We start from the raw sequence: 13101 nt of genomic DNA, 5'->3' as shown, positions 1-13101 counted from the left end.
CTACTTCCATAGTGATACTGCCTCGGAAACCCAAGGAGGGGTCGCTATGAGTCGGGTTTGACTCGACGGCACATAACAACAACAACAACAAGCTCTAGAAGGCTTTCTCTGTAAGCTCTGGAGGAAGGTCCTTTTCTCTTTTCAGCTTCTGTTCCTTGATTCCTTTAGGATCTTCTTGTGGCTTGTATCTTCCCTTTTGTTTGTGGTTCCTTCTCTTTACCTAATCTGCTCTTTTTATATCTCAAAGGTGATTGACTTAAAATACAGCCTACACTGATATGGTCTCATTAACATAACAAAGAAAATCCTATTCCCAAATAAGATTACATCCACAGGTATAGGAGTTTAGGACTTACAACATATTTTTACGGGATAACAAATGGTAAATTTCAGATATTAGGTGTTATAATTTTATATTTAGTCTATTTTTCTGTTAAGTTGTCTTGACTCTTAGAATATAGCTGGTATTAAAGAGACCAAATTCCACTCCTTGGAAGGAAGATGGGACAATCTACTTCCGTAGTGATACTGCCTTGGAAACCCAAGGAAGGGTTGCTATGAGTCAGGTCTGACTCGATGGCACATAACAACAACAACAACAACAAAGAGACCAAAGTAACTTTGCTGTGCCTACCTAGTTTTCTGACTATCCCAAATAACAGTGTACTTGTCAAAATGCCGTGTGAAGGTTATATGTGAAGGCAAATGGGTACACATCTAATGTAATTACACATTTTGTGAGAAAACGGACAGGTAAGAAAAGTTCAGTGATCAGAAATCTACCCTATAGCAAAAAGAACTTCAGGAATAAAATGTTTATTTAAATCTTTCTTTGGAAAAAATTGGAAAGAAAGACTTTTTAGAGCCTTTCAAGTGCTGAATTTATGCCATTCTGTTTACTTAGTTTGAACCCACTAGCCACTCTGTGGAGAAAGATGAGGCAGTCTGCTTCCATAAAGATTTATGGCCTTGTAGGTTCTATGGGGCAGTTCTACACTGTCCTATAGGGTTGCTATGAGTTAGAATCTACTCGAAGGCAGTGGGTTTGGGTTTTGGTTTATTTATGTAGTTAATACAACTGTTGTTTTTATCAGCAGAGTAACACATTTATACACAAAGGAAATATGACCTTTTACTATTAATAGCAATATATGAGACTGTTTGTTATTGTGGAAAGGCTTTGGGTTAGGGAAAATGACCTGGCTTCTTAGTCCCCAGTTATCTCTTAGGACATGTGATTTATGCCAAGAGCACTTCATCTTCTTGCCTCCATTTCCTACTCTTTCAAATGAGTATAGTAATACCTGTTATGCTGGCCTTATGGTATTACTGTGATGGTCAACTTGGGTAATATGTATAATAGTGCTTTGCAGACTGTGAAATGTTACAGTAGTAGATGGTTCTGCTGTTACTTAGAGTCTTTCATTTGCTTTTAAAAAAAAACCCTGAAGATTCCTGCAAAGTGTGACCTTTACTCAAGATTGTTTATATGTTTTAATGGGGGTATGAGATTACTTTGAATGGAAATGACTTTTAAATCTTCTTTTTTAAGATGAGTTTTTTGTATTGTGTATCTATTTGGAAGTTCTTTATAGGATTCTCTGGAGATCAATTATTCATTTAGTTTATAAAATTCAAATTTGGATTTGTATTATCAATGAATGAACAAAGGAAAGACATGCACTCCAGTTTTTATAATTTATATATAGTGTATGACATATGGCTACGAAAGGACTGATTTTGCTGAAGATAATCCAAAAAGAGTTTCAGCCGTACAATGACAGGGAACAGGCAGAAATTCAAGCTGGATTCAGAAAATGACATGGAATGAGAGATATCAATCCTGATGTCAGATGAATCTGAATGGCTGAATGATAACCAGATTTTTTTTTTTGACTGTGTTAAGGCATGTGACGGTGTGGATCATAACAAATAATGGATAACGTTGTGAAGAATGAGGACTCCAGAACACTTAATTGTGCTCATGTGGAGCCTATACCTAGATCAAGAGGCAATTGCTTGAACAGAACAAGGGGATAGTGTATTATTTAAAATCAAGAAAGATGTGTGTCAAAGTTGTATCCTTTTACCATATTTGTTCATTTTGTATGCTGAGAAAATAACCCAAGAAGCTGTACCATATGAAGAAAAATGCAGCATTTGAATTGGAGGAAGACTTACTAACAACTTGTTATATGTAGACGACCCAACCTTGCTTGTTGAAAGCAAAGAGGACTTTGCTAATAAAGCATTTACTGATGAAGATCAAAGACTACAGCCTTTGTATGGATTATACCTCAGCATGAAGAAAACAAAATCCTCACAACTGGACCAATAAGCAACATCATGAAAAATAGAGAAAATTTTTAAGTTGTCAAGCACTTCATTTTGCTTGACTCCACAATCAACAACCATGGAAGCAGCAGTCAGTAAATCAAGACTATTGCATTGGGAAAATCTGCAGCAAAAGACCTGTTTAAAGAGTTAAAAAGCAAAGATGTCACATTGAGGACTAAAGTGTGCCTGACCCAAGCCATTGTCTTCAATTGCTTCATATGCATGAGAAAGTTGGACACTGAATAAGGAAGACCAAAGAAGAATGGATGCCTTTGAATTATGGTATTAATGAAGAATGTTGCATATACCATGGACTACCTGAAGAATGAAAAATCTGTCTCGGAAAAAGTTCAACCAGAATCCTCCTTAGAAGTGAGGATGGCAAGAGTTTGTCTCATGAACTTTAGACATGTTATCAGGAGGGACCAGTCCCTGGAGAATGACATCATTCTTGGTAAAGTAGGTCAGTAAAAAAGAGGAAGGTCTTTAGCAAGGTGGATTGACACATTGGCTGAAACAATGGGCTTAAACATAGTGATTGTGAGGATGGTCCAAGACCAGGCAGTGTTTCATTCTATTGCACATAGGGTTGCTAAGAATCACAACTGACTCAATGACATGCAACAACAACAGCAACAACAGTACTAATACCACCACCCGTCAGTTTGTTGTACTGTAGTGGCTTGCCTGTTGCTGTGATCCTAGAAGCTATGCCACTGGTATTTCAAATACCAGCGGGTCATCCATGGTAGACAAGTTTCAGCAGAACTTCCAGACTAAAATAGACTAGGAAGAAAAGCCTTACAATCTACTTCCAAAAACTAGCCAGTGAAAACTCTATGGATCACAATAGAATATTGCTCAATGTAGTGCTGGAAGATGAGCCCCCTAGATTGGAAGGCACTAAAAATACACAGTAGCCACAAGAATGGGCTTGAGTATACCAACAGTCATGAAGATGGTGCAGGAACTATGTTTCATTCTTTTGTAGGTGGGTTTGACGTGAATTGACGCTAACTCAGTGGCAACTAACAAGGAACATTAAATGCACTGACATTATAGATTACTCTTCATCCCAAACAACTAATTGTCTTCATATTTCAATATTTTTTCATTTGCAGTAAATTTTTAAACTATTTCTATGTTACTCTGTTTTCTTGCTTTTTAAATTCAAATGACCAGTATTTCTTAGAGGAGAGTGAAGTTATAGGAAATTTTCCAAATATTTAATATTTCCAAATATTTAATTTAGAATTATATCGTAATATATTATATTATATTTAACAAAAGGAAAGACTATTTTAGTAGAACAAATATATGTTAAATCAAACTTTAGAAACTATTCTTTGATGTCAGATTTTCATGGAGTATAGTCCTAATATAATAGTTTAACAGAAGGCCTAGAAAGGCCTGAATATGGTGACATTTCTAGTGAAATGAAAATGCTGCTTTTCCTTTTTTTGAGAATTGGTTTGCTTAGTCTCTGTCTCTTTCTCATCACAGATGGGATCATCAGACTTCAAGGTGGCAAAGGCAGCCATGAGGGTCGCTTGGAGTTGTATTACCAGGGCCAGTGGGGCACTGTCTGTGATGATGGCTGGACGGAACTAAATACATATGTGGTTTGTCGACAGCTAGGATTTAAGTAAGATCCTTTCAGATGCTAAATTATATTTTTGAAAGTCTCATTTTATAATCCCTACTTGTAGTTTCTGGAACATGAAAAATACATGTTCTGTGGCCTATCTATTTGTCTGTCTGTCTATCTAGGGGGTAGTAGTGATTCAGTGGTAGAATTCTTGCCTTCTGTGCAGGAGACACAAGTCTGGTTCCCAGCCAGTGCACTTCCTGCACAGCCACCACATGTCTGTCAGAGTGGATGCTTGCATGTTGCTATACTGCTGAACAGGTCTCAGTGGAGCTTATAGACTAAGACAGACTAGGAAGAAAGTCCTGATGATCTACTTCAAAAAATTAGCAGTGAAAACCCTATGGATCAAAATGGTTCAATCTGAAACTGATTGTGGGGATGATGTAGGACTGGGCAATATTTTGGTCCATTGTGCATGGGATTGCCATGAGCTAGGGCTGACTCCATGGCAACTAATAAAAATATCCATCCATCCTTCCATCCATTATCCATCCATCCATCCATTCATCTATCTATCTATCATCCATGCAAGTGCAACAGTAAAAAACAATTATATTTTCTAAGATGATGAAAAAGCACCTCCTGCTCTTTACCATATTTTTCTTCCCTTTCACCGCCTCCCTTCTTGAATAACTGATTGAAGTCAAGGATAACTTCTAGAACGCTTCTTGTTTCTTCAAGTAAGACTGTATACTTTGAATTCTCTATTGTATTCTGGTGCATCACTACTATTGGATTTTGTTAGTTCTGACATCATTGTCTTTAAAATTGCAGAGAAGTCCTGTGTCAAATGCTTTGGTATTACGTTATTCCCTTTCCAGAATGTGACAATAATTAACACTTTTATTTGAGAAAAACAGTCTTCTTGTCATGAGATGGGAGCATGGAGATGCAGTGGTTAAGCACTCAGCTGCTAACTAAGTAAACCTAACTGGTAAGTTCCAGCCTACCACCCCTCCATGGGAGTAAGATATGGCATTTTGCTTCCAGAAAGATTTTTACAGCCTTGGAAACTCCAAGGCAGTTCCACTTTGTTGTATAGAGTCACTGTGAGTTGTAATCACCTTAATGGTGATGGGCTTGGTTTGTTTTGTCAGGAGATGACCTTCAGATCTTACCCTTGCCCTCACCCTTCTGAAAGCTGAGTATCACACTTGGAAATGTATTTCAGATCACACAAATAATGCATTCTAGGGTAAAGACTTAATAAGTTGGTCAAAGTAACTGTAAATGATGTCTTTCCCATAATATTTGAATGGGACCCAAGATTCTCACATTTTTTGCTTTTCATATTTCTATGTTATTTTTGAAGTCATTGTCTCAAGCTTTAACACTATTGGTGAAATTATTTCATTTGGTATGAAATAGAGCTAATTCACTAAACTTTAATAATATACCTTTATTCATGCTAATCAAGGCTTTAAACAAGGTTGTTTTTTTTTTTAATTTATAAAACATTAGAGAGATTTGAAAAAGAGAAAAAAAGAAGAAAATATCCATAACCTTTCCATTTTTCACCATACTATTACAACTTGTGTGTTTTAACATTTTATCAGCTATAGTAGTGAACATACAATTTTTTGTTTGTTTATTTTGGCCTTCAACAAACAGAAATTTGTTTTCTCAAAGTTTAAGAAACTAAAAGTCTGAATACATGGTGCTGACTCTGGGAGAAATCTTTCTCTCTCTGTTGGCTCCACAGGACGACCCTTGCATCTTCTGAGCTTCTGCTCTTGGGGAATCTTCATGTGGCTTGGCATGTGCCTTCTTCTGTCTTCCTGCTTCTCTTGTTTGCTTGTTTAGTGTCTTGTATCTCAAAAGAGATCGACTAAGACACACCTTATAATAATCGTGTTTTACTAATATAATGAAGAAAACCCATTCCCAAATGAGATTTTAACCACAGATATAGGGGTTAGGATTTACAACTCATAACATTCTGCCCTTTGGTCCTCCCAAATTCACAACATGTAATTGTTATATCCTGCCTTTTCACTTTTATATAGCTGTATTGTCATAATTTTAATGATATAATACCTATTTAGTGTTCATACTGTAATTTACCTAATATTTTGGTTAGTTTTATTTTCCCTATCACCAGCCACTCCTTGGAAGGAAGGTTGGGCAATCTACTTCCGTAGTGATACCGCCTTGGAAACCCAAGGAGGGGTCGCTATGAATCGAAATTGACTCGACAGCAGTGAGTTTGTTTTTTGGTTTATTATAAATAATACTGTTGTGAAAATATAAATGTGCATAATTTTCCTATATTTTGATTTTTCTTGGACAGTGCAATTATTAGGTCAAGGGGTATGATATAACAGCCAGGAAATATGATGTATCATTAAGAATTACTTAATAAATACCATTCCACCTTTAATTGAATCTGTTAGATCAACAATGACACCCTTTTTCACAGATTTCAACAATTAATACATTCTATTATTTACTATTTATTTTCATAATTTCTTCTTTGTTAATGATAACAAGTGAGAAAGGCTGATTTTCTCCATATTTTACTTATTTTGTTTCTGGGTCCATTCCATTTTACTTGCACTGGGATATCAGAAATTAATGGTTCTAAAATGTTCTCAATAATGTGTTGAAAATTCTAAATGATTGTGTTAGAATGTAGTAAAAGCATGTGCTACACTTACTTTTTCAGTTTACTGAAGGATTTCTGGAAGAAAATATTCTTTTGGAATTACAAAGAGGGTAAACTTTGAGAATTTCTTTGTACAAATGAAACCTCAAAGAACAATAACTTTCTGTTATATAGTTGATATGGGCCAATGATAATCAGATTGATGCATTTTGTGAAGAAAGGTAAAAGTTGAAAATAATAGTAATATGCGATTTAGATTAATTACTTTTTGTAGCTAAGCCTTGATTAGTGCCAAAAGGGCAAGGAGGTTGCATCTTCTAACCTCCTCTAACTTCACAAGAGGAAAACACAATCACCACCAGCAGCCCAAGACCTGTTCTTATGAGGCCAGACATGCTGCCACCCTCCAGCCCTCTTAACAATCTTGACACCAACCATCCCTCCCATGGCACCCACCACCACTCTGCTGGGTTTGATAATTTGCTGCAGTAGCCACACAGAATTCACAGATTATGAAGTTTATTAGGGAAGCAACAGGCTACAATTCAAGTTCAGGAATGTGCTCAGTCTCTCTCAGCAGGCTGTCTCTCTCAGCAGCTCATCCTCTCTCAGTAGCACATCTCTCTCTCAGCAGTGCGTCTCTTTCACATCTCTCTTGCAACAGCATGTCTCTCTCAAGTCTGTCTCTCAGCAACATGTCTCTCTCAGCCATGCATCTCTCTCTCTCAGCAGTGCGTCTCTTTCACATCTCTCTTGCAACAGCATGTCTCTCTCAAGTCTGTCTCTCAGCAACATGTCTCTCTCAGCCATGCATCTCTCTCTCTCAGCAGTGCGTCCCTCTCAGCTGGCAGTGAGAGATTCCTTCTGCCTCTAGGAGGGTTCTTTATGAGCCTGGCAAAGTGGCAAAACTAACCAATCCCAACATCAGAGTTCTACACACCTGAGAAAGAGAGAGAACTTTCCCAGAAGATTACTTTATGCTGCCCCAGGTGGATGACTTTAACAAGCAGCTACTCAGTTGTTCATGGCAAAGCAGGAGTTACAAAGACTATGACTAGAAAAGCTGTACTATGTAATTTATTACACCACCGTTAAGCCAGCAAAATAAGAGAAAAAGCCTCAAATGATTAATTAAAAGTTGCACTGTATTAATTCCTTAAAATCATCTTGCTAAATAAATTTAATTAATAAAGGAATAGGAAAATTATACCAGATAGAAAGACCTCTTCATAGTTTTAGTATCACTAAAACCAAACCATTTGCTGAGTTGATTCCTGTTCATGACAACCTCATATGTATCAGGGTAGAACTGTGCTCCATAGGGTTTTCAAATGGCTGTGATCTTTTTGGTAAACCACCAGGCTTTTCTTTTGAGGAGCTTCTGGATGGCTTCAAACTGCCAATCTCTTGGTTAGTAGCCAGGCATGTAAGAAACTCCCATTATTAGTACAGAAATAATAAAACTTCCAGTGAAGGAAATGATTGATGTAAAACTTATGAGGAAGAGTTGAATTTCATAGACTCTCAGAACTGAAATACAACTCAAAGATCTTAGGTCAGCGATTTCTGGAGTTTTAGATTTTACAGAACAAAAGAATACAAAATTGGTGGGAGGCTGAAAGAAAGTGCAGAGTGACTTAATTACCTCCCCTCCCCCATCTTTTCTATTTCTATAGCATATAAAGTGTGGTAGTGAAGGTTGTCTATCAACTTGGCTGGGCCTGGTTGAGTGGCTGGGCAGCTGGTGGTAGTCATTCCCCATGATGAGACTGGCAATCAGCTCCATGATGGGATCTACCACCTGCTTCCCATGTATAAGTAGCAGCTTTGGGAATGGTCTCTAGCTTTTTGGCATGCTTGAACCCTGCATTTAGCCAAGTCATTTTTTAGCAGCCTGCCATCCCCTGCTGATCTTGGGACTTCTTGTGGATTTGAATTAGAGGCCTGCCATGTTGTTTGGTAACATTGAGACTGTGCCTTTTTACTTGTCGACTTTGGGTTTGTCGGCCTCAGCAGTCAGCAGCTGTCTGAGTGAAGAAAATCTTCCAGCTTCAGTGGGCCAGGAGCAGGAGGCAGAGCTGAAGCTCAAGGTTGAGGGGCTTTTACCCAGCCCCTAGAGCCTGGCACTTTGAATCCAGACTCAAAGCCTCCAAACTCTAAGAGAATAAACTCCTGTTTATTAAAGCCACCCCATTTATGGTATTTCTGTTAGAGCAGCACAAGGTAACCAAAACATTATTTAAAGGAGCCCTGGTGATGCAGTGGTTAAATGCTTAGCTGTTAACCAAAATTGGTGGTTCAAATCCACCAGCCATCGTGCAAGAGAAAGATGTGGCAGTCTGCTTCTGTAAAGATTTACAGTCCTACTCCATCCTATAAGGTCACTATGAATTGAAATTGACTTGACAGCAAAGGTTATATATTTTATATGACTTAGTTTTTTGTTTTTGTAGTGTAGTGGTGGTGTAGTGCTTGAGGCATTTTGACTGTTAACCAGAAGGCTGGTGGTTCAAAACCACTAGACACTCCTCAGAATGAAGACTGGGGAATCTGCTTCCGTAGAGATACTGCCTCGGAAACCCAAGAAGCGGTCGCTATGAGTCAAGTTGACTCAACGGCAGTGAGTTTGGTATTTTGGTTACTAATTTTTTGGAACACAAATGTAATTTATCAAAATTAAAACATTGAATTTACCTAAATTTATTAATAACTGGGAACATAGTCATTAATCTCATTTTGATGGACAGAAATCCAAATTTCATCATGGATTAGGTATAGTGCTTGAGGAATCACTTAACTAATAAACACTTTCATTTTGGAGAAAGGGATACCTTCTTGATATCGTTAGGTATAGGGTAAGGCCTGAAAGAGTCTAATAAAAGTGAATGAGCTCAGATGGCTCGTCAGAGAGAGAGACATATGACAAGTGTTTTCATTTCTGGTTCACAGTGTTCTTTCCATGGCACTATATTTCAAGATTTTGATTTCAGGAATTTGAGATTTATCTCTTTTTCTGCATTCTCTCTAGTAGGTGGGTTAAATTGTAGACATAACACAAAGACGAATGGAGAAAAAGCATTAATTATTCACTAGCCACCTATTGAAATAATAAAAAGATTGTTAAGATGGTTAAAATGTGCAATGCTGCAAGCACTGCTCTTAGAACCTGGTCCGCAAGGGAGGAAAAAGAACAAATACTCATCCTCTGAAGTCACAGCACTTAATTAGGTTGTTTGTTTTATGCTTTGTGGTTCCTTGAAATAAGAGATAGCAGTTCTATGCAAAATGTTTATTTTATTGCTACAGATATGGCAAACAAGCCTCTGCAAACCATTTTGAAGAAAGCACAGGGCCCATATGGCTGGATGATGTCAGCTGCTCAGGAAAGGAAACCAGTTTTCTTCAGTGTTCCAGGAGACAGTGGGGAAGACATGACTGCACCCATCGGGAAGATGTTGGTGTTGCCTGCTACCCTGGTAGCGATGGACACAGACTCTCTCTGGGTGAGGATCCAGCCTTCAAGCATCCATAATTCAGTAACCATTACATGTCCAACTACTTATTAGAAATGTAAAGTGTTTCTTATCTTTGTCCCCCCCTTCTTTTTAGTCTATTTGCCATAATTCTCTTATTTTCAGAAACTTTTATATACTGAGAAAAGTAAGCTTTTGAAGATGCCCGCCAATGTTATAAATATTCTGTCCATTAAATCTTTTTTCCTTACCCAGGAGCTTGAGTTCCTCACAAAAATTTTATAATTGTGTGTATCTGAACAGTGGATAAAGAAGCTGTAATGTCTATTCCTTTATTCCTTGGTTGCTTGTTCTACCTTGAATTTTAAGGATCTTTTAGAGACAGTACTGTTGTTGTTGTTCTTGTTATGTGCTGTTGAGTCAGACTCATAGCGACCCCTTTTTGGGTTTCTGAGGTGGTATCACTATGAAAATAAATTGCCCAACCTTCCTTCTAAGGAGTGGCTGGTGGGTTTGAACTGCCAGCCTTCTGGTTAGCAGTCAAGTGCCTTAGGCACTACACTACCAGAGTTCCCAGCAACAGTACTAGGAAAAAAAAAAAAAAAGGGAGAAGAATAGCCATTCCCACTCTCCCATGATTCATTTCTTCTTTAGTCTACCAAACCTCTGCCATTGAGTCGCTTCCGACTCAGTGACCCCTCCTTGGGTTTCCTAGGCGGTATCTCTATGGAAGTAGATTGCCCAGGCTTCCTGTTCTTTTGTCTAAGGCACTGTCAATCATTTGTTTCCCTGCTGGTGCCATTGCCATTGAGTAGATTCTGACTCATAGTGACCCTAAGGGGCAGAATAGAACTGGCCCATAGAGTTTCCAAGGCTGTTATCTTTATGGAAGCAGATTGACACATCTTTCTTCCATGGAATGGCTAATTTCAAACTGCCAACATTTTAGTTAACAGCAGAGTACTTTAATCATCTCAGTGGGCTTCTAAGTGAATCTTTCACTTGAATTAATAGCCTACTCATCTTAATATGATACCCTAGAAACTATCAAGGATCTTTGCTACTCCCCAATTCCAAATTTCTTCTGGCTAAATTCTAACAAAAGATAACCAGCTTCTCTAATGTTGTTATTGTTGTTAGATGCTGTCAGGTCAATTGTGACTCACAGTGACTCTATGTACAACAGCACAAAACACTGCATGTCCCGTACCATCCTCACAATCCTTGCTCATCGTTGATCCTTGAGCTCATCATTGCAGGCACTGTGTCAGTTCATCTCATTGATGCCCTTCCCCTTTGTCTCTGACCTTCTACTTTACCGAGCATGATATCCTTCTCCAGAGAATGGTCCCTTCTGACCACATGACCAAAGTAGGTGAGACAAAGTCTAGACATTCTCACTTCTGAGGAGTGTTCTGGCTGCACTTCTTTCAGGAAAGATTTGTTCATTCTTCTGGCAGTCCATAGTATTTTCAACATTCTTTACCAATGCCACAATTCAAAGGCATCAACTCTTCAGTTTTCCTTATTTGTTGTCCAGCTTTCACATGCAGATAAGTCTATTGAAAATACCATGCTTGAGTTAGGCCCAGCTTAGTTTTCCAAGTGACATCTTTGCTCTTCAACACTTTAAAGAGGTCTTTTGCAGCAGACTTGCCCAGTGCAGTAGGACATCTGATTTCTTGACTGTTGCTTCCATGGGTGTTGATTGTGGATACAAGTAAAGAAATCTTTGACAATTCCAATATTTTCTGAATTTATTGTGATGCTTATTGGTTCAGCTGTGAGAATTTTTGTTTTCTTTATGTTGAGGTGTAATCCATACTGAAGACTGTAGTCTTTGATCTTCATCAGTAAGTGCTTCAAGTCTTCTTCACTTTCAGCAAGCAAAGTTGTGTCATTTGCATATCACAAGCTGTTTATGAGTCTTCCTCCAAACCTTCATATAGTCCAGCTTTTTAGATTATGTGCTCATATATGGATTCAATAAATATGATGAAAATATTCAACCCTGACACACACTTTTCCTGATTTTAAACCATTCAGTATCCTTTTGTTCTGTTTGAATGACTGCCCCCTTGGTCTATGTACAGGTTACTCATGAGCACAATTCAGTACTCTGGAATTCCATTCTTTGCAATGTTATGTATAATTTGTTATGACCCACACAGCCTTTGCGTAGTCAATAAAACACAGGTAAACATCTTCCTGGTATTCCCTGCTTTCAGGCAAGATTGATCTGATGTGAAGAATGATATCCCTTGTTTCACATCCTCTTCTGAATCCAATTTGAATTTCTGGCAGTTCCCTGTTAATATACTTCTGTAACCACTTTTTAATAATATTTGATAAAATTTTACTTATATGTGATATTAATGATACTGTTTGATAATTCTGCCATCTGTTGGGTTACTTTTTTTGAAGTAAGCACAAATATCAATATCTTTCAGCTGGTTAGACAGGTAGCTGTCTTCCAAATTCCTTGGCATGAATGAGTAAGCATCTCAAGAGCTGCATCTGCTTGTTGAAACATCTCAGTGGGTTTTGCATCAATTCCTAGAAACTTGCTTTTTGCCAATTCCTTCTGTGCGGTTTGGACTTCTTCCTTTAACACCATTGGTTCTTGACCATATGCTACCTCCTTAAATGGTTGAACACTGACCAATTCTTTTTGGTTCAGTGATTCTGTGTATCCTTTCCATCTTCTTTTGATGCTTCCTACATTGTTCAATACTATGCCTATAAAATCCTTCAATATTGCAACTCAAAGTTTGTATTTTTTCTTCAGTTCTTTCAGCTTTAGAAATACTGAGCATGTTCTCCTTTGATTTTCTAACTTCAGGTCATTGCACACTTTATAATACTTTAATTTGTCCTCTTGAGCTGACCTTTGAAATCTTCTGTTCAGCTTTCTTTTATTTCATCATTTCTTCCATTTGCTTTAACCATATCCATATATTTAGGATAGATAATTGTGTTAGACTGGGTTCTCTAGAGAAACAAAAACCAGCAAAGCTTATATATAGAGAGAGAGA

At 37.8% G+C, this 13101-nt stretch overlaps 1 protein-coding gene across 1 annotated transcript in view; it reads left to right on the top strand.

The window, feature by feature from the left end:
• PRSS12 (serine protease 12) overlaps positions 1-13101 on the top strand; it is a 192822-nt gene that overhangs the window by 74538 nt on the left and 105183 nt on the right. The window contains exons 6-7 of the mRNA XM_007952377.1: positions 3841-3982; positions 9900-10096. Coding sequence (XP_007950568.1) covers positions 3841-3982; positions 9900-10096 — 339 coding nt within the window. The remainder of the gene's footprint in view (positions 1-3840; positions 3983-9899; positions 10097-13101) is intronic.

The sequence above is a fragment of the Orycteropus afer genome, unplaced genomic scaffold (assembly GCF_000298275.1).
Source record: "Orycteropus afer afer isolate SDZICR_OR568_19922 unplaced genomic scaffold, OryAfe1.0 scaffold00332, whole genome shotgun sequence".
NCBI lineage: Eukaryota > Metazoa > Chordata > Mammalia > Tubulidentata > Orycteropodidae > Orycteropus > Orycteropus afer.
Note: the sequence above shows the minus strand (reverse complement) of the source record. Positions and strands in the feature narration are given on the sequence as shown.